Raw genomic sequence first — 25,701 nt, 5'->3', positions numbered from 1 at the left:
TTCTGAGTGGAAGGCCACTATTTTCCGCTAGTAAAAGTATCTAGTCATAGATTTTTACTGAGTGCAATTTTGGGTAAATCGTTAGCCTATAGCCGACTTTAAAATGTCTTTGCTATTGTTTTCGCTGCAGGATGTCAGGCTGCTCCTGATGCACCAAAGACCTGGAAGAAACCAAATGAAGAGAGTCCTGTTGGAGATGCCCAACAGAGGGAGACTGAGGTAAGCAACAACCCTTCTTATTCACTCACTGCGGGGGAACAGGAGGAGGAGATGGAGGGGGGGAAGCATAAACAGAGTAGACGGAGAAGAGGGAGAGAGATTATATGGGGAATAGTTCAAATGGAAAATGTTTCCACATGTGTGGCGGTGGAACACAGACATGAATGACTGGAAGTGGTGTTATCGTCAGAGTACGTTGGCAAGGAGTTATCCATCATGATCAGTGTTCCCAGCCGACTCTTTGAAGGCAGCTCTGTCCCTCTATCTAACCCCCTCTGCTTCCCCTCCCTCCCCCAGGAGGAGCTCAAGCCTTTGGAAGAGGCTGCTGGAGACCAGGCCCTGCCACCCGCCAGGAGCTGCAGCACCTCTCCCCCACCCTCAGCAGCTCCCTCAGCCCTGGAGGCAGAGGAGAGGCCCCCAGCCCCTGAGGAAAACGGGGAGGCTGAGCCCATGAGGAACGGAGCAGGACACACCTCGGAGACTGAGAGCAGTGACAGCGGGGCCACCCCTGGGGACAATGATGGCTCCACAGGAGCACCCCCAGACCTCTTCCAGGAAGGTAGGGGGTGGTTATTATTCATTAGTGTCTCTTGCTTAGTTTTCACTATCAACAGTCATACAACCTTTGCACAGTATGAAATGAGCAGGGCTGTTTTCCTCACCTCTCTCTTGTTGTTTCCTCAGATCTGGAGACTAATGGGAAGCGTCAATACAAACGGGACTTCCTGCTGGGCTTTCAGTTCATGGCTGCCTGTACACAGAAGCCAGACGGGCTGCCTCAGATCAGTGACGTTGTGCTGGACAAGGTGTGTGAAGAGTGGGCTGAGCAGAGCTTCAACCTAGTGGTCAGAATGAGTTAGCTGTGAGCAAGGCCCTAAACCCCACAATAAATATTCAGGACTATAAATTGATAGTGTAAGATGTTAGCAAAGTAAGTTGCTTTTGAAAAAAGCTCTCAAGCGAAGGGATTATTTGTATGGAGCAAACAGTGTGAGTAGCCTTATTTGTTCCCTTTAGTAAATACATGGCCCAATGTCATTAAAAAAAAAAAAAATGTAGCTATTCATTATGAAATGATATGCTTCTGGTAAGTTCATCTCCCTCTGCTGCACTCTGACCGAGCCAATAGCAGCTAGCCCATAGACATCCTGTTTTGATTAAAATCACATAGCTATTATGTCACACTTGGCAGTGTTGATAATTCAGCCCCAGAAAAGGAGCAATAGACTGGCAACGATTGATGTACAGTCCCTGGGAGTCATATTTTTCTCCCTGAGAAAATGTTCACTGGAGGAGAGCATTAAGGGAAGTCAACGACAGCTGAGAGCGCTGGAGTTGTTAGTAGGGCTAGTAGGGTGTTGTTTCTGAACCAGGCCACAGCTCTCCCCATATGGCTAGGCCCACGGTGTTAAAGGATCACTGCTCCCCCTGCTGGTCAGCTGTCTCACTGTCCATCGCTCTCTCTCCCTGTGTTTCTCTGCAGATAAACCAAAACAAGCTGCCAACCCGGGCGGTAGAATCCAGGGTGATCTCCCGAGGCCCTGACTTCACACCGGCCTTTGCTGACTTTGGCAGACAGATGAGTGGAGGACGCGGCGGAGCTGCAGTGAGTCACACTCACTCCCAGGCTCACGTAATTACTACCCCTCCCGACACAAACACCAATCTCTTTCTCAAATAATGTCTCTTCTTTTTGTTACTTCTCTCTTGCTCACGGACTCACGCTCTCTCTCTGGCGCTCACACTCACACACACTCACAGAATATTACTGGTATCATAGTGAGATAAATGAATCATGGGGAATGATTTGCATCTTGTTTGTTTACTAGGGATGACTCATTTCCCAAAGTCATACTCATTCAAGGAAAGTTGTGAATTAGACTTCAGCAGTCGTGGCGATGTGTTTGGTGTTGGTGGCGAGCTGTAGAAGTGACATGTTGTTCTGTCTCCTCCAGCAGATGATGAACATGGGGGGGGGTGCCCGGCGGCCCCCGCCCAGGAAGATTATCCTGAACGTGTCAGCGAATGAAGAGGTGCAACTGAAGAAAGCTGAGAATGCCTGGAAACCCGGCATGAAGAGGGCGGGGCCATCAGATGACCCTGAGGTCATTACAACACAGGTAGGAGGAGCCAAACCTTTCATCTGACACCCAGACACACCCACACAGTGAAATCAAAAACGCACAAGATGTTGAGTTTTTTCAGCAGTGACTCCACACAGGAAAGAAATATTGTGACCAAGGAGTTGTCAAGAGACTGAAGATCAAATGAAGTGAGTGAATTCTCACATCAATAAATGATGAGGATGTTGTTGCCGTGCCAGGAGCTCTTCCGGAAGGTGCGCAGTATCCTCAACAAACTGACGCCTCAGATGTTCAACCAGCTGATGAAGCAGGTGACAGACCTCACCATTGACACGGAGGAGCGCCTCAAGGGCGTCATCGACCTGGTCTTTGAGAAGGCCATCGACGAGCCCGGCTTCTCTGTGGCCTACGGGAACATGTGTCGCTGCCTCACCACGGTATGTTAAGCTCAGCTCTCTATTGTTTGGACATGATTATCTGTGGTTTCTCTGAATGCTGCTAGTCAACATCAAAATATAAACTGTACATGGGTGCTCTTAAGCCCCATAAACATTCAGCAAAATGTCCCTAAAGGTATATTTTTCTGCCCCCCTTTCACTCTTTCTAGACCTCATCTTCCGTTCAATTCTCAGTTTTTCTTTACTCTACTCTTTCCCCTATATCTCTGTACCTCTAACCAAATAGCTTGTTACCTCTGTTATTCTCCAGCTCAAAGTGCCCATGACGGACAAACCCGGAACCACAGTGAACTTCCGCAAACTGCTGCTCAACCGTTGTCAGAAGGAGTTTGAGCGGGACAAGGTGGATGATGTGGTGTTTGAAAGGAAACAGAAGGAACTTGACTCTGCACAGGTACCTAAACCCCACACACACACTGCTCAGATCACTAATCTGTCTGTCACCTTGTAGAAGGGGAATACAGAGCAGAGAATTGTATGGGACTGATGTATTGTGAAGAGTTAGTGGGGGCTCATTGTTAGCTGTTGCTAGTTACTTAGTTCTGACAATCTACTCTCCATTTCCTTTCCAGTCCAGTGATCAAGAGAGACTACGGTTAGAGCTGGAGGAGGCCAAGGACAAGGCCCGCCGGCGCTCCATAGGGAACATCAAGTTCATCGGGGAGCTGTTCAAACTCAAGATGCTGACAGAGGCCATCATGCACGACTGCGTGGTCAAGCTGCTGAAGAACCATGACGAGGAATCGCTGGAGTGCCTTTGCAGGCTGCTCACCACAATCGGCAAGGACCTGGACTTTGAGAAAGCCAAGGTGAGCCATGGGGAGGGAGCTTAAATGACTTCCAGCTGGTCAAATGAGGAGGCCTGGGAGGACATGGGTGAGGAGACATCTCACTGCTCCCTCGCGCCTGCTGTTGTCTGACCTGTTTTAACCTGCTGCTGGCCAAAGGAAAGACTCCTACACACGTACCAGTGTACAACCTCTTTGGGCTCTACCAGAGTTTTAAGACTCTGTGGTCCTCATATCTACAAATACTGTAATGGTGTATATCTGGCATGATTAACACTGAGACAGGAAATCACATTTAGTAGTCTGTGTTTTATAGGCTAAGAAAAAAGGCTTTTGTTGTACCTGCTCCCAAACTGCTCAGTTTACTTTGAGACAATACTATATCACACTGAATTTTAAAATGGAGTGGAATGAAATGACATGAGTGTCTGGCTGTCCACTGGAGTGAATAGTGAGAATTGTGTATTCATACATCACTTTGCAATGACCCTTCATCTCTCTCTTTCTTGTCATAGCCTCGCATGGATCAGTATTTCAACCAGATGGAGAAAATTGTTAAGGAGCGGAAGACATCGTCTCGGATACGGTTTATGCTGCAGGACGTGATAGACCTCCGATTGGTAAGTGTGTGTGTGCATACTCGAGCATTGTGGTTGTGTGCTGTCTGCAGCTCAACCCACCAGTGAGGGTTCTTTTTTAAATTATTATTACAATAAATAGGAGAAAACATTCTAATTGTCAGTTCTTCACGCGGGCTCCCTGAGCAGACCAGTAATTCACTCTAAGGAAGAAAACAACAGACTGTAATCAGTTAAATTTGAGCATAGAATAAAAAATTCTGCATGAATAGTCATCAACAAAATACTGCTGTGCCATTGGGGCTCCTTGACTGTAGGCTAATTGTGTTGTACGCAGTTCAGTAATTAAAAACACCAGATTGTCTCTCTGAGGAAACTCCCTGCGTAAGTCTAACACTGCTCGTTCCAACAGCACAACTGGGTGTCCAGGAGAGCTGACCAGGGCCCTAAGACCATCGAGCAGATCCACAAAGAGGCCAAGATTGAGGAGCAGGAGGAGCAGAGGAAGGTGCACCAGCAGCTGCTCTCCAAGGACACCAAGAGAAGGCCAGGTCAGCCAGGCCCATGGGCTACATCCTCTAAGGCTTAGAGCTACACTGGCATTCCCTCCCCATAGCCTGCAGACGGAGACACTACAGTGGCCCACAGTGGTCAGAAAGTTCCCCTACTATCCAATCTGTCAACTCACCCCACAGTATTCTCTTAAACCTGGGGCACTATTTGATTTGTCTTTAATAAACCTGTTGACATGTCATCCCTCCTGTGTGTGTTTCCTCTGTCCTCCAGAGCAACAACAGCAGCAGAGAGAACAGCAAAGGGAGCAGCAGAGGGAGCAGCGTGTGCAACAGAGAGACGAGACCTGGAACACTGTGCCCATGACCAAGAACAGCAGGACAATCGACCCCACTAAGATCCCCAAGATCTCCAAGGTCAGCCACTAAAGCACCTGTAGACCTCATCTTTTGACTGACTCGTTTGGGTGTTTTACCATGGAGGTTCACTGGTGTTTTTAAGTGTACTTAATTTTAATTACAAAATGGCATCTGTCAATCATTTATGTTTGGTTCCTTCAAGTCTGTAGAAGTTGGATGACAAGAGTTATGTTCTCATTGGTCTACAAGCACAAGTCTTTATGGACAAATATCAACTTAACATTCAACATTTTACTGAGTTATAGTTCATTTAAGGAAATCAGTCAATTGAAATAAATTCATTAGGCCTTAATCTATGGATTTCACATCACCCACTGGGGAGCCAGGCCCACCCTTGTGCGTATGGAACATTTCTAGTATATTTTATTTCAGCTCAGTATAGTAGATGAAACGACTGTGTTGTAATGTATATACTGCATTAGGCATCGCATCATTCACAGGATTCCTGTGGTTCTTCATCCCTGTCCTCAAATGATACTGATAGTCCAAATCCCTACCTCTTCAAAGAGGTATTTTAAAAATACCCCTCCCCCCAAACACACACACACAAAAAGCCTAACACTCCCATTTGAGTTTTTTTGTGGATAATAAATGTGCTTCCTATGACTGATATGTGGTTGTCTCACCTAGCTATCTAAAGATGAATGCACAAACTGTAAGTCACTCTGGATAAGAGCTTCTGCTAAATGACTAAAATGTAAATGTAGTGGTGAAATGATACAGGTCCAAATGCCAGATAGTTGGGGTACAAGCACACCCAGCCTTGCATACTGGAGCATGGCTCCCCATGCCATACAGAGCTGTTATAAACCCACATCTGTGTGTCAGTACCAATGATGTATTAGGCAGCTCTCCATTCTCCTCAGAGACTGTTGGTCGTTATAGCGTTGTAGGCCCAGATCACATGATATGAGTATTGGAAGGAAAACTGTTTCTGTCTGTTATCATCCTGTTTAGCCTCAGATGGATGAGAAGATCCAACTAGGACCACGAGCCTCACTCAACTGGATGAAGGGCAGCAGCGGAGGGGCCAAGGCCAGTGACTCCGGTGAGGAGACATATTAGGGCTGGGCGACATATAGAATATAGTTTTGTTTATTTTAGCGCGATATTCCAAATGCCTGTATCGCAATTAATCACGTATTATTATTTTTCTCGTTTTTATGAGCACTTCTGTACTGTACATCCTGTTCTCATGTTGTCTTTTGGTCTCATCTCCTTCACTCATTCTGCTGTGAATGTGCACCTTCCCATTTATGCACAATAAGCCCTCCCCCTGCCACTCACAACAACAAAGATGGAAAATAACTGTTTCCTCTCTGACAACAGGATGTTTCAACTCGCTATTTGTGGTTTGGTCCAACAGAATCAGTCATATGGACTCTGAAACACATTAAGACATTATTTAACTGTTATAGATGAGAACTTAACCTTTCTGACGATACCTGAATTCATTAGATCATTGCTGACTATTTGAAATGCAGTGTATTTTATAATGATAGTGATGTGACATTTTTGGCCGATACGATAACCGATATTAAAAATTTTAGGGGCCTTTAAGCATTCTAGTACAGTTAAATAGTTAACACACACATGGACGCGCACACACATATATCCATTTACTCTGTACAGGGTTCTAGCATAGGATGGATTATGGATCGGGGATGTTCTTTCAATCTACCTTTACTTGACGACACTTCCTTCATTCTCCATTTGGAAAGCACCGGCGTCTTTTAAACGTCTGTTTCCAGTTGTTGGTGGAACTACGATAACGAGGAAATACTCAGACTTCATCCACTTTCTGTACCGAGTACCTCTTGCATTTGTGTAGGTAGTTGTTTTGGTCGTCCTGTGTGAAGCACTGTCATCTTCTATATGTGGCTGCAGCTGCGTCGCTTAAAATTGAATATTTCCTGCAAAGATGTCAGGAAATGCGAGATGTTCAGCAGCTAAAATTGCAAGGGAACTCCTCACTCGGTGAAAAAAAGTGAATTTTATATTTTTCTGAATATTCTCTGGTTTTTGGAGTTCCACCTGCAACTAGTAACAGGAGTTAAGACACCGCCAAGTAAAGGTTGGTTAAATGTTGTACTGTATTGTCTATGTACCATCTGCTCGACCTCAGACACAAGCTATAGCTTTAGATATGCCACAGAGGTTCAAGCCTGCTTGGCTAACCGTCACACACACAATGGTGATGCAGGTGAACTAGTCATACTTGTGTCCTGGTTGAAATGTAATTTCTGCTGCTTCATTTTGTCTCCTATCAGAATTATCCCGGTCTGGTGGTGGTGGTGCCAGTTTAAACCGGTACTCTGCACTCCAGTCCACTCAATCTCATCAAACCACCCCACCGGCACAGAACCTAGAGTATGACACTAGAAGAACCTTGGGCAGGTAATGATCACATTTTGAAACTTTTGTATTATGGAATAGGTCTCAAACTCTGAACGTCTCATTTCAGGGCAAAACATTCTCTCGTGTGTGTGTTCTCCTCCCAGTCGAAGCAGTGCAGGGAGAGAGCGAAGTGAGAAGCCCCTGAGCCCAGCTCCGTCGAGGCCCGGTTCCTTCGTCCGAGGCGGGAGTGCCAAGGAGCTTCTGGAGAGCCCAGCCCTGAGCCCTGAGGAGCCCCGCAGAGAGCTGGAGAGCCCCAGCGTAAGCGAGGACAAGACTGAGCCAGAGCGCAGCAGTGCCAGGGAGCCTGGTGAGGGAACAGGACAGTTCTAGACTGACTAAACATACGGAGTCAGTGGACACTCACTCACACACTCTATAAGGGGAGCACTCTTGTAATGGTGGTCTTTCCCCTACAGTGAAAGCAGAGCCTGTGGTGGCCCAGTCTCCAGACAGACCTGCCCTCTCTGAGGAGGAGATGGAGAGGAAGTCCAGAGCTATCATTGACGAGTTCTTGCACATCAACGATTATAAGGTGCAATCACTTAATAATGCTATTATATTGCATACTGTATGTGAATGCCTTTTGTGTTTTACTCTCGAAAGGAAGTTTGTAAAACAAAGATATGTGTTTGTTGTATTCTCTGTAGGAGGCTGTACAGTGTGTGGATGAGCTGGACATGTCCTCTCAGCTCCATGTGTTTGTTCGTGTGGGCGTGGAGTCCACTCTGGAGCGCAGTCAGATCACACGGGACCACATGGGCAAGCTCCTCTTCCAGTTGGTGCAGCAGGACATCCTGGCCAGGTCCCAATTCTTCAAAGGGTCAGCCTGCCTACATATCCATCTGCTCTCATTCAACATGTGTCATATAACAACTGTCCTGTATCTAAAATGGCCGTCTCATCGGATTATCTTTCCCAGGTTTGCTGACACCCTTGAGCTGGCGGATGACATGGCCATTGACATTCCCCATATCTGGCTGTATCTGGCCGAGCTGCTCAGCCCTGTGCTGAGAGACAGGGGCTTCTCTATGAGAGAGCTCTTTAGGTAACACCGCTACTCTACAGCACCACAATATTGTATTGTTATCTCCCTGTAAAGTTATGGAGATCAAGAGGGGGTTACTATTGCATCAACAGAGCTTATCAGATCAGTCCACATGCAACCCAAATTTATTAAGTTCTCACAGGATGACAAATATACTCCATTTAGTTTTCTCTCAAATATTACTGACTGGCTATCTCAGTTCTCATTATGGAGTGTTGATGTTGGCTCTCACACCTCCATTCCCTGCTGTGGCTTTCTGTAAACTGAGATATGAAGAAAAACAGTTGGGTGGGATGGAACCGCTGGAGACATCTAATCGTTTTCTCTGTTTGTCCACAGTGAATTAAGCAAACCTTTACTTCCTGTGGGAAGAGCTGGGATCTTATTTTCTGAAATACTGCACATACTATGCAAACAAATGGTAAGTGACATTTTGTCGGTTTTACTCCTAGCCCCTTTACTGCTTTCAAACAACATTTCCCTCACAGAGAACAGTTAACATAGCTGTCAGATATTGTTGCATGACTTTTGTGTGATTTAGACGAGAGGTGTAAACGAGTCGGGTGTGAGTGCGTTATAGTGCATATCAAGTAAAAAAGTCAACAAACCAATTAACTGTCTGTCTCCTACACAGAGCCATAGGAAAGTGGGCACCTTGTGGAGAGAGTCGGGCCTCAGCTGGAGTGACTTCTTGCCAGAGGGAGAGGATGTCCAGGATTTCATCTCAGAGCAGGTTAGTGAGATAAACCCTCTGTATTACGGCATGGAGGCATCCCAACAGAAACAGGTTCACAGCAACCTAACCCTCTTAATTTCCACTCCTCTCCATGTCCTCCTCCTGTCAGAAGCTCCAGTTCACTGAGGCGGACTGCTCCAGCCATGAGGCAGCCCTCGCCACGACAGCACTGTCCCTTGTGGTGCTCAACCAGCAGCTAGAGAGACTGCTGCTGGAGGACATGGCCAGTGATGAGCAGATCTTTGACTGGGTAGAGGTACGGACTGTAGTATTACGCCCGCCACACAGCTCAGCACAGCCACGTTTGACTTCATGTCATACGCATGTTGTGTTTATACATGCATAGTGTTGCATATTTCAAGTGAAGTGTCACAGATGCAGGCAGTGATATCGAGAAGCTTTCACCTCTGTCTAAGCGGAGCTCCTTTGTGCTCCTCTGTTATCATCCACATCCCAGGCAAATCTAGATGAATCTCAGATGAGCTCCTCTCCGTTCCTGAGAGCTCTGATGACGGCTGTGTGTAAGGCAGCGGTGAAAGGTAAGCTCTCCATTCCTTTAGCAAGGCACAGATCAATGTTGTTTTTTATATGTTATATAGCTAGAGGAATTCAACAATTCTTTTCCATCTTTTGTTTCTTGTGTAGATGAAAGTGCTTCCTGTCGAGTGGACGTAGCCATCATACAGAGGAGATTGCCCGTATTACTCAAGTACCTTAACTCAGACACTGAGCGACAGCTTCAAGCACTTTATGCACTGCAGGCGCTGATAGTCACTTTGGATCAGCCTCCTAGTAAGTAGTATCCCAATCAGACCCTTCAACCTCGATATTCACGATAAAGATATAAGCACGGTTCCTGCCCGGTCTCCTGCCCTGCATTTTACTTTTTTATTCTTGACAGCAGACATCCTTTTGTGGTTTTATCTCATGCTATTATATTTTTAAAAAAGTGTATTCATTAACCTACATGCATATCTATACCCTCACACACTCTGAAAGCAGAGACTAATTTAATTTAAGCCATGGGATTTGATGGTTAGCACTTTTCCCCTCTTGTCTCTCTTTCTCCAGACCTGCTCCGGATGTTCTTTGATTGTCTGTATGATGAGGACGTCATCTCGGAGGACGCTTTTTACAAGTGGGAGACCAGTAAAGACCCAGCAGAGGAGCTGGGCAAAGGTGTGGCTCTCAAGTCTGTAACGGCTTTCTTCACCTGGCTGAGGGAAGCCGAGGAGGAGTCGGAGGATAATTGACAAGGGAGCAGGCGGCCGCTGTAAGCCCCCAGGACAAGAGGCCAGCTGTTGCTACATAGAATAACTGCATCTTCATAGCAAAACAAACAGACAAACCTACAAAATGTGCGCGGGCAGGACGACATGTTTACGGCTGGAATTTTTTCTGCGGTACGGTTCTGAGACAATTTTGAGTTTGAATTCCAACGGCTGAAGCACTAAATACCTGTATTATACATAGAAAATATTTTTGTTTTAAATTTTAACTTTTCTTTTGTTACTTTTTAAGAAGAGACTTAAAGATACATAGGTTCCAGACTCTTTAATTTATTATTTTTTTAAAGGACTGCAAATATGGAAGTTTATTTAACATTTGCAGATGCTCATAATGAGGAAAACATTGATGACGAATAGAAATAACAATATTATTAATTATAATAACAATAATAATAATTTTGAAATAAATAGCCTCCCTGGATTCCATGTTTGGTTGAAAACAGGGTAAAAAGGTATTTTGGGATGAAGGGGAAGGCAGAGAAAGGGTGGATGCACAGAGACAATTGACATTGTAAGACATTAGAGGTCAAAGGTTATCAGTAAATAACCACAGGAAGTGCACTCTGTGATATGTACATAAACCTTCCAAGAGGAAGAGATATGCATTCAAGAAGCAATGCAAATCAGTCCACAAAATAACATTTAAATGAACGTGAATAAACAACAATGAACAATGGATAAAATGCAAGATTAAAAAGAAAATGCCAAGGTTGCTGAACATGAAGTGCTTGTAATACTTAAGACCTACCGAGCAAATGAAAAGCTTGTAAATACATTAAAGACAAAAAAAGTATTTAAAAAATATTGCAAATGCAATGGTGATTTTGTGGAGTGTGATGTCTGCACTGCAATGTGAAGATTTGTTACTGTGTTTTAACATTGCTGGCGATACAGTCTGAAGATGAAAGTTGTGGCAGTGTCAAGCATTTATCTCTAAATTGAGGCTACAGTATAGGGATTCTGAAAGATATTGAGTAACTCTTGTAGGACAATGGAAGTTAACTAGAACAATTATTTTCTAATATATACAAAGAATTTGAGTCAACTTCCATTGTCTTCCAAGAGTTGCCCGTTTGTTCCTTTTTATTAATGCGTCTTGGTTGAAAAGTGAAGTATCGACTATCTTTTCCTCCACAGGAATGTACCCTACATCTTATTTTAGACCCCGTAGACTAGCTGAGCCTGATGCGGCATGAAGGATGTAGGACAAGTCATATCTTGCATGTCTTAAATTGCCTTAGGATGTTTGCCAGAATTCCTATGTAATGCTCTTGTATCTTTGACCTGTGATTCAGGTGTAGAGTCAATGAAGTGACAGTCAACTAGTGGATGAGCACAAACATCTGCAGAAAGCATTCGCATACAGCCTGCAGAAATGTAGGAGGGTAAGAGAGCCTGTATCACACCATTCTTTGATCACATTTCAGACAATTTCACCTTCTGACAGACCGGAAACCAGTATGGTATTGGAGCTGTCGTCTACAGTCTTGCTTCTGCAGGACAAAGGTTGGTGACTGGTAAGCATATCTGGGAGCGCCATATCCCAGATACTATACTGCAACATTGCAATTATAATTGCTACGTTGTCACTTTCAGGAGTTCCGAATCATTTTCAACATTTGGCATTCTATGGGAACCGGTTAAGCACATCGCAGTGCAAAATCACTGATTTAAAAATCATATTGGATCCCAAATAACTGTTAAATTAATGTTTTAACTATCCCTATATTCTGTTATTACGGTGCTATCACTCTGTTATTAGTACGCTTGTGCGGAAGTCTGCTGATGGACCTGGCCCGAGGTAAATGGCAACCATGTACTGTGGAAATAGTGTTCAGTGAACGTTGTTAATCTGGAACCTAGTCGTTGTCATTTTAAATTAACGTTAGTAGCAGAAGATGGCTAATAACTACAATGTGCCACCTCGCTTCGTCGAGGAGAGGTCGTATGAAAGTTGGAAAAATTAACTTGGAATCTGGACACTTGGTTATTTACTAATCTGGACGAGAAAAAGCAAGCACGTGTAGTGGTATTATCGCTCGATGAATAATACCACCGCAAGTGGTATTATCCCTCCTTTGAGGATTTGAACAAGGATGATGGTATGGGAACTTTGATCAGAGCACTGGTTTCTGTGTTTCTTAAAGAGAAAGACTGTGCCTACGAGGCATATTCAAATTGACAGTTAACGTTACTAGAGACATTTCGGTTGCGTTGACGTACTACATAAATTAATTCGAATAGCGGTACAAAAGGATGCGCAAGTACGACATGGTTCTCCTGAATGCAGCTTTCAAGTTACTCGATCCTGCCTGGATGGTAGGGTGATACGGTTGGCTTTGACTGCTTGTACTGTGCTGAATTCAGGCAATGAATTCGGCACTGGTGAAAAGTCGTCTCGCGACAATAACAGATGGAACGCAAGTGAGTGACGCAGCATGTTACACTGCGCGTCAGAGAAAAGGCGCCAACAAGTTACGTTCTCAAGATAACCAGACGAGGGCGCCATTGCCCGGCACAAATCCACTGGATGGGGATCAAAATGTGCTATTTGTCAAAGCACTTACCATTGGGTTAAAGACTCTTCATAAAAATGAGCACGTTTAACTAACAGAGGAAAATGTAAACAGAGAGAGAGAGCAGTGTAACATTACACTGCTTTCAAACAAATCTGCTTCTGAGATCTTTATAGTTGAATCCTTAGGATCTGCTGTGAATGATACTGCATTTACACACACAGTGTGTGGCACAAAATGATTTGATGGCTATGTCATACAAAATATGATTGACACCAAACAGAGCTTTCAAATTTGGAGATGGGAGAATCGTCTTTCCTACCAAGAGAGTCAAGATAACAGCAAAAATTGGTCAGACTAAGTGTCACATTGAAACAGAGGTGGTCCCTACAGATATCCCCTTACTATTAAGCAACATGCAGTTGACAGACTTCCGAAATGACTCAGCAGTTCTGGGAATAATGATGATGTGAGTTTTTCCATTCTATGGCAGATTGTTAAATTGTGAGACATGCCAGAATACAGCAAACCTAAGCCCAGACCAGCTGTTGGTTTGCCACTGGCTTCCAAGTACAATGAAACCGTGTCTGTAGATCTACACGAGCTAGAACCAAGTGTTTGGTACCTTCACATAATCAACCACTTCACACGCTTCAGTGCTGGAAGCATTTGTGAATATTAAGAAACCCAGTGAAATCGTCAAGCACTTCATTCATTCCTGGATAAGTGTGCATGGCCCGCCCCAGAAATTGTACAGTGACAATGGAGGAGAATTCAGTAATAATTCAATAAGAAAAATGGCTGGAGAAATTACAACATGGATGTAAAGACAACTGCTGCATACAGTCCATGGAGCAATGGACTTCTGGAGAGACATAATTGAACACTCACAGAGATTATGCAAAAGTGCACCAGTGCTCGACCAGTTGGCGAAAGCCAACATCACCCACGACAGAGAACGGTTGATTGTCAAGGGCAACGAATTACATTATCTTGGCGTTAAAGGATTTTGCCTTTTTAAGTTGTCTCGCTGAAATGTTCCTACTCTTTCAAATGACTGCTCGACTTGTTGACTGCTCGATCCATGCAGCAGACATTGTGGGCTAGGTTAGGAATGCTGTGTTGCACATGTGACGCAATTTTACGTGGCGTCATTACGTCATGTACCTACGTTATATGCAAGATGTTCTCATCGATCTGTGTTATATAGGTATGCACGTCAGCTTTGACATCGGTATTGCACATCAGTGTTAAACTAGACATCAGGCTGATACCGATGTTGGCATTTTTAGCTAATATCGTCAGTTTCTGATATGTTCACTGATATATCGTGCATCCCTAGTTCCTGAGATGTTACACACTTTTCTCCAGGCCTTTTGAGATCTGCTCATCTGTACAGTGTGACTGCAATGATGACTACCTGGAACATTTGTGGATGCTTTGCAGATTTTTTTATATATCTTTTTTACAGATAATCTGATTTAACTGGAGAAGTGTGTAACATCTTATCAACAATATAGCAATCTTCTGAGTTGCAGAGTGCAACTGCTAAATGGCTTAAATGCCACCTCACATTTGAGTTCCAAGTCATCTTGTTTTCTGTTCACTTGTAGAAGATTGCTAAAGTGTTTCAATGTCATTCCTGATGGGTCTCGTTCCCCTGCTCTGATGTTGCATACATCAACTAATTTTGCATGCCACGTCATCGACTGACAGATTGCTATAACATATGTGGTTAAGGTGAAAACACACTGGTAAGAATGGGTGCGTTCAAGTGGATCACTTTTGTCAAGTCAGGGCCTATCTTTGCCTTTCAAATGGTCCGACATGCACCTATATGTTGCCTGCATGAACTTTACAAAATCATGTGATCAAAGGTCATGATGTTTTGACTGCAGTCTCAACTGCAAGTTTCTGCAATTGCTCTTTGCCAACTTCATCCTGCAGCCATCGCCTGCATTGTGGGAGGCTCTGTTGTCACCCAATCATAGGGTGTTTTTGTTTGACCCACTGGAACATTACTGAAACAGGAACCAACTTTGCTGTGATATATATATATATATAGCAGGCTAGTGGATAAAAACAAATGGATGCCATATTTGAGGCTCTCTCATTCATTGATTTTACAATGTACACACAGGATTTCAGTTTGAGAGTTAATGATATTGGGGTTGGAAACCCCACCCCCAAAAAGTTTATAAACAACACTGCCATGTTGATCTAAACCTTGCTGTTGGAAAACCAGTTCGCTTCCGACTTTCGGCTGTTTGTTTTTTTTGCTACTCGTAGAATGGTTTGGCCCACTCGGTTGTCAGTAGAGATTAGCCAATCAGAGAGCACAGACCTCTGCAAAAACAATTTAAAAAAATAGGGCCTTTTCACTGTTTATTCCACACATTTTTCATAGGAATTGCTAACTAAAACAATTAAACTGGATAATAGCTACATATTTTTTTTGTAGAGCAAGTCTTTTACATCTGTTAGATAAGGGAGTTTCGTGCTTCAAGAAGCATTTTTGATAATGGGCACTTGCACATTAGTTCGCAAGCTGCAGCTAGTAGCATTATTATTAAATCATCAGGAATTAGAAAAGACAGTACAATATAAAGATGGGCATAAACTGCTTCTTCAATAGAAATTCCTGGTGACGCTTGTAGGCGATGTCATAGTGACACAGGCTAGCTAAACAAACGAGTTTTACGACAAAACCGCTCATTGTTCTATCTGCGGCTAAACTCATGCGTAGAAACAGGTCATTGAGTCTAGGTCGTCTCGCGACGAACTGCGCATGTGAGGCCATGTCATCAAATTGTAAATGTGTCGGTTTGTCACTTTCATGAAATTGGAGTAATATGTTCAACTATTTAAAAGCATATTCATTAGTTAATAAAAATCGGCTTCTTCTATAGAAATAGGTCCTGCCTCTCGCTAAATGGTAGAAAGCAGATTATTCAGTCGACATTCCTATTGGTCCTATGGCAACCATCTACAGTACATTCCGAAAGTATTTAGACCCCTTGATTTTTTTCCCACATTTTGTTACATCACAGCCTTATTCTAAAATTGATTAAATAGCTTTTTTTTCCCTCATCAATTTTGTTACATCACAGCCTTATTCTAAAATTGATTAAATAGCTTTCTTTTTCCTCGTCAATCTACACACAGTACACCATAATGACAGTGAAAACATATTTTTTTGAAATGTTGGTAATTTTATTAAAAATAAAGATACCTTATTTACACAAGTATTCAGACCCTTTGCTATGAGACTCAAAATTGAGCTTGGGTGCATCCTGTTTCCATCGATCATTGTTTCTACAACTTGATTGGAGTCCACCTGTGGTAAATTCAATTGTTTGGACATGATTTGGAAAGGCACACACCTGTGTATATATAAGATTCCACAGTTGACTGTGCATCTCAAAGCAAAAACTAAGCCATGAGGTCGAAGGAATTGTCCGTAGAGCTCTGAGACAGGATTGTGTCGAGCCACAGATCTGGGGAAGGGTACCAAAAAATGTATGCAGCATTGAAGGTCCCCATGAACACAGTGGCCTCCATCATTCTTAAATGGAATAAGTTTGGAACCACCAAGACTCTTACTAGAGCTGGCCGCCCGGCAAAACTGAGCAATCAGGGGAGAAGGGCCTTGGTCAGGGAGGTGACCAAGAAACCGATGTTCACTCTGACAGAGCTCCAGAGTTCCTCTGTATAGATGGGATAAACTTCCAGAAGGACAACCATCTCTGCAGCACTCCACCAATCAGGCCTTAATGGTAGAGTGGCGAGACGGAAGCCACTCCTCAGTAAAAGGCACATAACAGCCCACTTGGAGTTTTCCAAAAGGCACCCAAAGACTTTCCGACCATGAGAAACAAGATTCTCTGGTCTGATGAAACCAAGATTGAACTCTTTGGCCTGAATGCCAAGTGTCACATCTGGAGGAAACCTGGCACCAACCCTACGGTGAAGCATGGTGGTGGCATCATCATGCTGTGGGGATTTTTTTTTTTTAAGGGAAATATGAACAGAGCAAAGTACAGAGAGATCCTTGATGAAAACCTGCTCCAGTGCACTCAGGACCTCAGACTGGTTTACCTTACAACAGGAAAACAACCTTAAGCACATAGCCAAGACAACGCATGAGTGGCTTCTGGACAAGTCTCTGAATGCCCTTGAGTGGCCAGGACTTGAACCCGATCAAACATCTTTGGAGAGACCTGAAAATAGCTGTGCAGCGACGCTCCCCAAACGACTGGACAGAGTTTGAGAGGATCTGCAGAGACGAATGAGAGAAACTCCCGAAATACAGGTGTGCCAAGCTTGTAGCGTCATACCCTAGACTCAAGTCTGTAATCGCTGCCTAAGGTGCTTCAACAAAGTACTGAGTAATAGGTCTGAATACTTATGTAAATGTGATTTTTTTTTTTTTTTTAATTATACATTTGCACCAGAAAATTACCTGTTTTTGCTTTGTCATTGTGTCTATATTGAGGGATTTTTTGGGGGTTTGATGGATTTTTAAATAAGGCTGTAACGTAACAAAATGTTGAAAAAGTCAAGAAGTCTGAATACTTTCCGAATGCACTGTATAATGAAGTGGCAGCCTCATTCGTTTAGCCGTTAGATTCAGTTAGTCATAGTACACAACGTTTTATCACTGCGTTCTCTACCAGAAAGTTTGTTGTCCCTCTTCCATGTCACATGGGTTGATACATTGCTTTGTTTTCATTTGTAAAACCCTTTAAAAAAAGTCCCACAATACTTATCATTACTAAACATCATTACTAGACATGAGTTACCACAACCGGTCTCAGGGATGGCTAACACTGGAAACGTATTTGGTCTCTACTGTTAGGTAAATCAGCTTTTAGTTTTCTTTCACCTTATTTGTGGAACAATCTTCAACATGTTCTTAAATTTGATGTTCTGGTGCCTCTAGGACAATTCAGAAAGCTGATTGAGGATCTTATTCTGTATTTATATATTGATGTGTGTATTTTCTGTCATTTAGGGCTCATCTGTAAAATAGACCTTGGTCTCAGTATGACTCCCTGATAAAATAAAGGTTAAATTAATATAAATACAATCTGGCTAGTTATAAAAAGGGCTTTGTACAACAGTAGCCGCATTAGCGCAACTAGTTTGTTAGTTAACATTGGCTAGCTACTAGTGATAAGTCTTTCGCGAATTTGAATATTGGGAATCGCATCGGTGAAAGATCCATTTATTTGCCTTCATGATTTGCATACTGCTACCAAAGACAGTACAGTATGAAGATATGCAGAAACTGCTTTTCCCGATATGAATCCCAGATAACGCTTGTAGGCGATGTCATGAAGACGTTGGCTAGCTAAACTCATGTGCAGAAACACGAAATTAGGTCTAACGGTCATCTCGCACCGAACTGCGCATGTGTCAAATCAAAGGCACTCCGATATAGTTGTTTTTGCTGAAAATAAAAGCGTGTTAGCTTGTCACTCATGAGGTTGGAGTAATAACATATTCAACTACTTAAGACATTGGCTCGAATCCAGGTTGTGCATTTGGATTTCGAGAAAGTTAACAACTAAGGAACTATTTTTCACTTCTCATTGACTCCTCAAACCCCGGACTGGTCTGTTTCGCGAGCGTTCCAGGAAGTCTCGCGATGCGCATCTGGGTTTAGAAACTGCTGCTACTACTTTTTGAGCTTCAAACAACTATCTGCAAATAAATTACAAAATTATTCTCTGAAGACAGTAAATAATACATATTGCTGGCTATCTAACAAACATTTTATTTTAAGGTGCATATCACAAGCTGACATACTGGTAGCCTACTGTTCGTGCTTTACAATAGATATGCATTTTCTTCGTGTTTCCAGGTCGATTTTCAAGTATTTGAATGAGGAGCTCTTTTAGGTGAACAAAGCCAAATGATGCGGCTACAGATGTGGCTGACAGAAAAGACTCGGAACAAATATATTTATAACTAAACCAAGCTAGACCACAGCCTGTCGTTTCCAGTGGGATCAAATCAGTCATAAGTGGGCAGAACAAGCAAGGAGGGGGGCAGAGGCAAGCATGGGCCAGTGAGATCCTATTGGCGCGATGTAGCACGTATTTGCATATTTTCTTTAGAGAAGGCCTACCCTGAAGTGTGCGTGTGCAATAACTCAATTCACCCTTGCGCTCCTAAACAACGCAGAGTAAAATCCACAAAACTTTGTCCAATGTTTTAAGAGATTTTGGTAACCGAAAACTGTAGTGAGATCAAACGTTTCATCGATGAGAAAGTTAGCATAATGTTGGCCAAAATGCAACTAGCTTTCATCTACTCCCGCTTCTGGCCAGTAGGCTTCCTCTCATGACCATATTTGGTCATGAGTGGAACCGCCAACCGGATGCTTCACACTTCAATACATTGGCTAATTCTTCTGGCTACCACTAGCGTTACGCCGAGGGACATTCCCAATAAAGCTTAATTAAGAAAGCGACGCTACTGTCACCTTCTGGTTTGGACTATTTTAACAAGGCTGACGGACGGTGATCTGCCGCCTGGAAGAAAAAAAAGTTTGACTACCAACACTGTTCAGATGTGTTAAATATTCTCGGCCGGCAAACGTTCGATGTACCGGTGAACGTCAAACGTACCGGTGTGTCTGAGCCTTTAGCTGATACGTAAAATACATATGGAGGCGTTGTAAGATCTGGCAGGCGTCAGCAACGCCTGGTCAGAGGAACGCGCCCAAAATCTGCGCAGGACGACTGCACTTATTTTGGAACGCGCCCAATACCTTACCACGACGCTACGAGTACGTTCAAGGGGGAGGGGCACGTAAACAGAATTCTAAACAAAGGAGAGGGAATCAGTTTTTATTTCAACATCTTTGTAGAGAGTCGAAAGGTAAGAATATTAATAATTGTACATGATTAGTTCCTGCAAAAAGTGTTTGACGATAGAGCTCTGGCTAAAATGCATGCACCGTTTTCTCCTTTGCCAATGCAATTTCGATGCATTTACCATCAGCTCTTTGCAGCGCCATTACTGTGTAGGGTAAATGAACAAAATGGCCATATTATTACTGAGGACGTGCATCTTCCTCGTTATGAATTTTTGCTAACTATTTCCATGCCCCCCACCATTCCAAAACTTCATACACACACCTTATTTATTTTGATTTTGAATTATTCTGGTCGATAATGTACTTTTTGCAAAGGGCAGTAACTTGCATTTGATGAGTGCACAGGCCATGATTAATGTTGCCTCGCACATGGATATCAGAAGCAGTGGGTGACTTTTACGACTGCAAGATGTTACCATTGGGTCTTGCTAAGTTGCTTTGTATCAAACTGTATTGTGATTTTAATAATAGAGTTAATAACTTATCTGAACATGCAAAGGAAATGTTTTAATTCCTATCTCTGGTCACCAGTTTGGAGTCATGCCTATACGTCGTGCAGCTAGGACACCACCCCAGGAGATGCCCCCCTCGGCTGCACCAGAGGGAGGTGAGTTCAAGAATCTCAACATGAACAGGAACTCTATGGTGTTCATATCAATGATGTATATAAACCCTGGATTGCTGATGCTATGTATTGGCATTTGAGAGGTTTGAAGCAAATGGTGGACCATATTGGGGCTCCACAGTAGTGGAAACGGTACAATTTGGTCATCTCTAAAAATATATATTTGTTTTATATTTAGCTCACATTCACCATAATGCTTACTTATTATATTATGTGAGCTAAACATAGAAAAATATATAAAGTATATGTGTTTTAAGATTACTAATGTTACTGCCCCCACTACTGGGGATTGGCAATGTCTGTAATAGAATAAATGTGGCAAAAATGAATGTTGACAATAATACATTTTATTGCTATGGCTTCCAAACTATTATTTACAATTGTGGGGGAGTGCCAAGATGATGGAGTCAAGGTGGCTTCAACACTGCGCCCCCATGTGTCATCTAGTGTGTGTGTGATTGATAGATATATAGATCTATTTATCTATCATTGGTTCATATGTACCCAGCATTGACAGGCTAGGGGTGAATATGGTAACCACTTGGCAGGACTTGGTTCTTTCCCCCAATTGAGTCCCATTTGTCATAGTCACTTATCGAATCCTTTCATATTAGTGGTTTAAGAGTGGAATCGGACTTCCCAAATATTTGACAATGTTCTGAGTTCTTGTTGAGTGGTATGTGAATAAAGCATGACATCGGCTTGCTGAATTAACCTATTCAAACTTATGTCGTTCTCCCTCCCCCACATCTCTCTCCAGAGCCTGATGCCAGTTCTGAGGAGTCTGCCTCTGTTGAGGAGGAGCAGGAGATGGCATCCGCTGCCCTAGTAGCCAAGGAGGGGGAGGGCACAGGTGAAGGAGAGACCAAAGAGAATGGTGAGAAATCTGAGGGAGAGAAAGGTGATGAATCGACTGGCGAGAAGACTGCTGAGGGGGAAGAGTCTGAGAAGAAAGAGTGAGTTGCTTGTGCTCATACCCTGTGGTTGTTGCTTCCATATTGGTGCAGATAAATGTTTAATTGCTCTTTATTTTGTTGGTTGGTTGCAGAGAGAAGGATGGCGTGAAAGAGAAAGTGAAGAAGCCAGTGAAAAGGGCCATTCCCGCCTGGGCAACCATGTCTGCCAGCAAACGTGCAACACTCACTAATAAGAGCACCTCCACCATGCAGCTGCCTAAGATGGACGACATCCTCATCGAGGCCATTGAGGTCTGTACACCACAAAACACTTACCTTTGTATTATGTAGTTCTCCCTTATTCCCCACGAATGCAACACCTGCAACTCATCATATTTCCTCTGCAGTCCTGCAAGGAGAAGACTGGGGCCTCAGCCCATTCTGTCATGAAGTACATTGTGAAGAAATATCCTATCCTAGAGAAGAGGAAATTCCTCCTTAAGAAGGCTCTCAAGAGGCAGCTGGAGAAGGGCACCGTCAAACAGGTGAGGAGTCCTTATCACGGACCAAAGCTTACCATCTATTAACGTGAATTGCAAATGGTAGGCAGCAGTCTTGGTGTTTTTGATCTGTGGGTTACTTGTTGTGGTGCCCTATATCCTGTTTGTCTGGTGTTTTACCTGCCTACTGTTGCTTTACCTTTTTATTCACTCACAGCTAAAGGGTAAAGGTCTTTCTGGGAGCTTTACCATTGGGAAGCAGTCCTCTAATAAACCACCTGCTAAAGGGGTAGGTAATTTTCAGTCGCCGATCTACAAACTTCAACACTAACAATTACAATTGACTATTATGTGATTGTTCCATTGGCTTTGAGTAGGCAGAGTTTGGATAATATATGCCATTTAGCAGACACTTATGTGAAATCATGCTTGCATACATTTTTTTAAACTGGAACTGAACCCACTATCCTGGCGTTGCCAGCGCCATGCTCTACCAACTGAGCTACAGAGCACCACTTTGTTTGACAGTGATTCTGATTGTGATGGTTTGGTGCTAGAAGCCGATCGTCGTGGCACCTGGGTTGAAGGCAGAGACCCTTGGGGATGCTCTGCCCCTGATCATCACACGGCTATGTGAGCCCAAAGAGGCGTCTTATATCCTGATCAAGAAATATGTGGAGCAGCACTTCCCTCAACTCAACGTGGAGCATAGGTAAATACCTGTTTTACTGTTATATTGGGATGGTTGGGGTCTCTTATTCTGTTTGGAGTACGTAAACACATGCTAACTTACAGTATTACTTGACATAGCAATGCAACCCTGTGCACAACCCAAATCTACAGAATGTTTAATGCAGTACCTTTGAACTATGGGATGTTCATGGTGTGTATTGGTGGAGGTTAAATAGAATTTCCAATGCAGTCACTATTTCATTCCTAGGCCAGATATCCTAAAGAGTGCCCTGGTGAGAGCTGTGGACAAGGGTCACCTGGAGCAGATCACTGGAAAAGGTGCCTCTGGAACATTTCAGGTTAGCCTTATACTAAAGGAATTCAGTGTACTTCATGAAGTCTGATGTTGGATCTCTGTTGTATGAGGTGTTTATCTCAGCCCCTCTTACACTCTCACAGCTGAAGCGGGAAGGGGGCAAGTTCCTGCTTAAAGGCGGGCCCCTGGAGGACGCTATCATGACAGCCATTGTGGCAATGAACGAACCCAAGACTTGCAGCACCACCACACTCCGCAAATTCCTGTTAGAGACAAACCAGGACAGCATGGAGTACCGTGTGGGTAAGACCTGCTCCCTGACTCTCTTAAAAGAAACACTGCTTTGGCAAGATGTGAATACCTACCTGCAACTGCAGGAGCACTCTCGTTAGCTAGGTTAAATCAGAGATGTAAAGATGCTTTATTGACTTCTCTTCCCTCAGTGAACAACCTGAAGAGGACCCTGCAGAAGTGCAAAATGATGGGTTGGATGGATCAGATCACTGGGAATGGGCTAAACGGAACCTACCAGCTCTGCTACCCTTACTACCCCAGGTAGAACACCACTATAGGAAGGTTACTATGTAATGTACATTGCTACCCTCTGTACATCATTGCATTGCTACTATGTGACGTATATTGTTGCCCTCTACATCATTGCATTGCATGTGCTATACCAGGAACAGTATTTCCTGAAGTTCACTCACCTGGAACCGGAAAGGTTAAAGATCAGACTGTCTCTTCTTATTCCACAGCCCAGCCATTCTGTTCCCTGAAAAACAGAACGTGAAGGAGCAGAAAGTGGCGGAGAAGGACAAACGCAGAAAGAGGGTTGACTTGTCTGATGAGGACTCTGATGAGGAGGAAGAGGACTCGTCCGAGGAAGAGGACTCAGATGATGAACCCCCTCCTAAGAGGTGAGTCGAAGGTCAAGTGGATAAAATCCAATGAGAATATTTTGATTGATATTGTCATACATGGCAGTGAACCATTTGAAACTCACTAACAGTGTATTTGTTCAATACGATCCTTAGGAAAGCTGGGAAGAGGCCACCACCTAAAGCGCGTCGTCCCCCCCCCAGCAAGAAGTCTCGGCCGGCAAGTCAGTCAAGGGCTAAGGGCAAAAAAAGAGCTGCCCCAGCCAAGAGGTCTGCACCCCCAGCCAAGAAGTCTGCACCCCCAGCCAAGAAGTCTGCACCCCCAGCCAAGAAGTCTGCACCCCCAGCCAAGAAGTCTGCACCCCCAGCCAAGAAGTCTGCACCCCCAGCAAAGAGGTCTGCACCCCCAGCAAAGAGGTCTGCACCCCCACCAGTCAAGGTAGTCAAGGCACCCCCACCAGTCAAGGCACCCTCACCAGTCAAGAAAGCTGCACCTGCGAGCAAGCCCAAAACGCCCATCATCAAAAAGCTGATGAGCAAGGCATCTAAGCGGCCAACGCCCAAAAAGTCACCTCCTGCAAAGAAGGCAGCAGCCAATTCTGCAGTGAAGGCCAAGCCAGCAGCTCGCAAGTCCCTGAGGGGGAAGAAGTGAGTTTACTATTGCCCAGCAGTGGAAGTTTAACTGTAGCTCTGAAGACAGTGGTGCTCTGCCTCTCTCCATGCTCTCTTTCGCATCATTGTTTTCCTCCAGTTTGGGGCTATAGAATTCTTTTCTCTGTAGGATTGGGATGTGGCAGTTATTAGTTCATGTCAATTTACTGTACTTGGGGAACTGTTCTATTTCTGTGAACCCAACTTTTAATCTCCATTGTGTAGAATGGCCTCTTAAAATATGTAAAACTGCCTAGGTAAAGAATTGTGAAATTTCCATCACTACTTTTATTTCCCTCACACACTTAATTTTGATAATGTATAGGGCAGAGATCCAGAATCAGTGACTTTTACTTTTTGCATTTTGTCCCAGTCCACTCTACCATGTTTTACCTGGACACATTCCTTTTATCAAATAATTTGTTTAGCATTTTGAAAACTTTCTTCCTCTACAACATTTTGGTTTCTCTACATTTAATCTGGAGTGAACTCATCTAAAAGGATATTGAGATTTGTTATTAAGTGAATTTGAGAGCATAATGACAGCCAACTTTTCATGTAATGAATTATTGTTTATTACGAATTCTGTTATTTAAATGATCGTATGAGTGAAACATATCCATCGCTGGGCCTGTGGTTAAAATACTTAATTTGATTGGAGACTAACTGATCAGGAAGCACTGTTTGTCATGGTGATTTTCAGTACTACTGCATAGTATTAGGGGATTTTTTTTGTGTGTGTGTGTAAACAAACAAGCTAATCAAAGTGAATTGGTTGTGTCCTATAAAGCGAAAAGAAAACAGACCAATACAATCTTCTACATTCTGTGTAATAGTGAAAGATTGTGAATAACACACTTTGTTTTGAAGGAGCGTAGCTCATACCCTGCATGCATGCGTGTACTCTTTATGTTATGCTTTTTCCCAAGTCATTATTAAAATGGCTATATTTGTACTTACTTCATTCTGTCACGGTCTCAAGGGGAGACAAACACAAAATAGTGTGTCTGCTGTTGGAGCATATATATATATTTTAAATACTACACAATACAAATCCATAATGTCAATTTGGTTCACTCATGAATAAAGTGCTGGATAGTTTGAGTAAAGGGTTATTAAATAGACTAGAACGTTACAATTTATTAGGCCTATGTCCATACAGTTTATAAATCATTATTTGGTGCATTAAGTGGATCCTCTCATTCAGAGAGATGCAACAACTTTTTACTTTGCAA

General features: G+C 43.4%; 2 protein-coding genes across 20 annotated transcripts in view; both read left to right on the top strand.

The window, feature by feature from the left end:
* LOC109891042 (eukaryotic translation initiation factor 4 gamma 3) overlaps positions 1 to 11,330 on the top strand; it is a 69,680-nt gene extending 58,350 nt beyond the window's left edge. For 11 of the 13 annotated variants that reach the window (XM_020483321.2, XM_020483322.2, XM_020483318.2 and 8 more), the window contains 23 exons: positions 131 to 219; positions 517 to 778; positions 904 to 1,025; positions 1,703 to 1,852; positions 2,175 to 2,339; positions 2,543 to 2,740; positions 3,012 to 3,155; positions 3,334 to 3,570; positions 4,065 to 4,169; positions 4,540 to 4,678; positions 4,914 to 5,056; positions 6,017 to 6,107; positions 7,330 to 7,456; positions 7,561 to 7,763; positions 7,873 to 7,988; positions 8,104 to 8,276; positions 8,376 to 8,501; positions 8,841 to 8,922; positions 9,136 to 9,234; positions 9,347 to 9,493; positions 9,695 to 9,776; positions 9,883 to 10,029; positions 10,309 to 11,330. In XM_020483321.2, the coding sequence (XP_020338910.1) occupies positions 131 to 219; positions 517 to 778; positions 904 to 1,025; positions 1,703 to 1,852; positions 2,175 to 2,339; positions 2,543 to 2,740; positions 3,012 to 3,155; positions 3,334 to 3,570; positions 4,065 to 4,169; positions 4,540 to 4,678; positions 4,914 to 5,056; positions 6,017 to 6,107; positions 7,330 to 7,456; positions 7,561 to 7,763; positions 7,873 to 7,988; positions 8,104 to 8,276; positions 8,376 to 8,501; positions 8,841 to 8,922; positions 9,136 to 9,234; positions 9,347 to 9,493; positions 9,695 to 9,776; positions 9,883 to 10,029; positions 10,309 to 10,490 (3,329 nt within the window). In that variant the 3' untranslated portion in view covers positions 10,491 to 11,330. The remainder of the gene's footprint in view (positions 1 to 130; positions 220 to 516; positions 779 to 903; positions 1,026 to 1,702; positions 1,853 to 2,174; positions 2,340 to 2,542; positions 2,741 to 3,011; positions 3,156 to 3,333; positions 3,571 to 4,064; positions 4,170 to 4,539; positions 4,679 to 4,913; positions 5,057 to 6,016; positions 6,108 to 7,329; positions 7,457 to 7,560; positions 7,764 to 7,872; positions 7,989 to 8,103; positions 8,277 to 8,375; positions 8,502 to 8,840; positions 8,923 to 9,135; positions 9,235 to 9,346; positions 9,494 to 9,694; positions 9,777 to 9,882; positions 10,030 to 10,308) is intronic. The other 2 variants (XM_020483320.2, XM_020483317.2) reach the window with 2 other exon arrangements.
* A 471-nt stretch (positions 11,331 to 11,801) lies between these two features.
* Positions 11,802 to 25,567, top strand: LOC109891041 (heterochromatin protein 1-binding protein 3-like). Of its 7 annotated transcripts, none has more exons than XM_031825076.1 (12): positions 11,802 to 11,911; positions 20,460 to 20,535; positions 21,314 to 21,509; positions 21,602 to 21,761; positions 21,857 to 21,994; positions 22,167 to 22,238; positions 22,507 to 22,661; positions 22,890 to 22,980; positions 23,081 to 23,240; positions 23,381 to 23,492; positions 23,693 to 23,854; positions 23,972 to 25,567. In XM_031825076.1, the coding sequence occupies exons 2-12, from the start codon at positions 20,469 to 20,471 to the stop codon at positions 24,465 to 24,467; spliced, it is 1,809 nt and encodes a 602-aa protein (XP_031680936.1). In that variant the 5' UTR covers positions 11,802 to 11,911; positions 20,460 to 20,468; the 3' UTR covers positions 24,468 to 25,567. The 7 variants fall into 7 exon arrangements, with proteins under 7 accessions (XP_031680936.1, XP_031680937.1, XP_031680939.1 ...); XM_031825077.1 differs by having other exon boundaries at positions 11,862 to 12,043; XM_031825079.1 differs by having other exon boundaries at positions 11,898 to 12,043; positions 22,510 to 22,661.
* The last annotated feature ends 134 nt before the right edge of the window (positions 25,568 to 25,701 follow it).

This window comes from Oncorhynchus kisutch, linkage group LG5, assembly GCF_002021735.2.
Source record: "Oncorhynchus kisutch isolate 150728-3 linkage group LG5, Okis_V2, whole genome shotgun sequence".
In the NCBI taxonomy this organism is placed as follows: Eukaryota; Metazoa; Chordata; class Actinopteri; order Salmoniformes; family Salmonidae; genus Oncorhynchus; species Oncorhynchus kisutch.
The sequence above is the reverse complement of the archived record's forward strand: the minus strand, read 5'-3'. Positions and strand labels throughout refer to the sequence as shown.

Coding starts and splice junctions, on each gene's coding strand:
- LOC109891041 (XM_031825078.1), top strand. CDS start 20,000: ATGCATGCACCGTTTTCTCCTTTGCCAATGCAATTTCGATGCATTTAC. Junction 20,536..21,313: donor CTCGGCTGCACCAGAGGGAG/GTGAGTTCAAGA, acceptor ATCTCTCTCCAG/AGCCTGATGCCAGTTCTGAG. Junction 21,762..21,856: donor TCCTCATCGAGGCCATTGAG/GTCTGTACACCA, acceptor TTTCCTCTGCAG/TCCTGCAAGGAGAAGACTGG.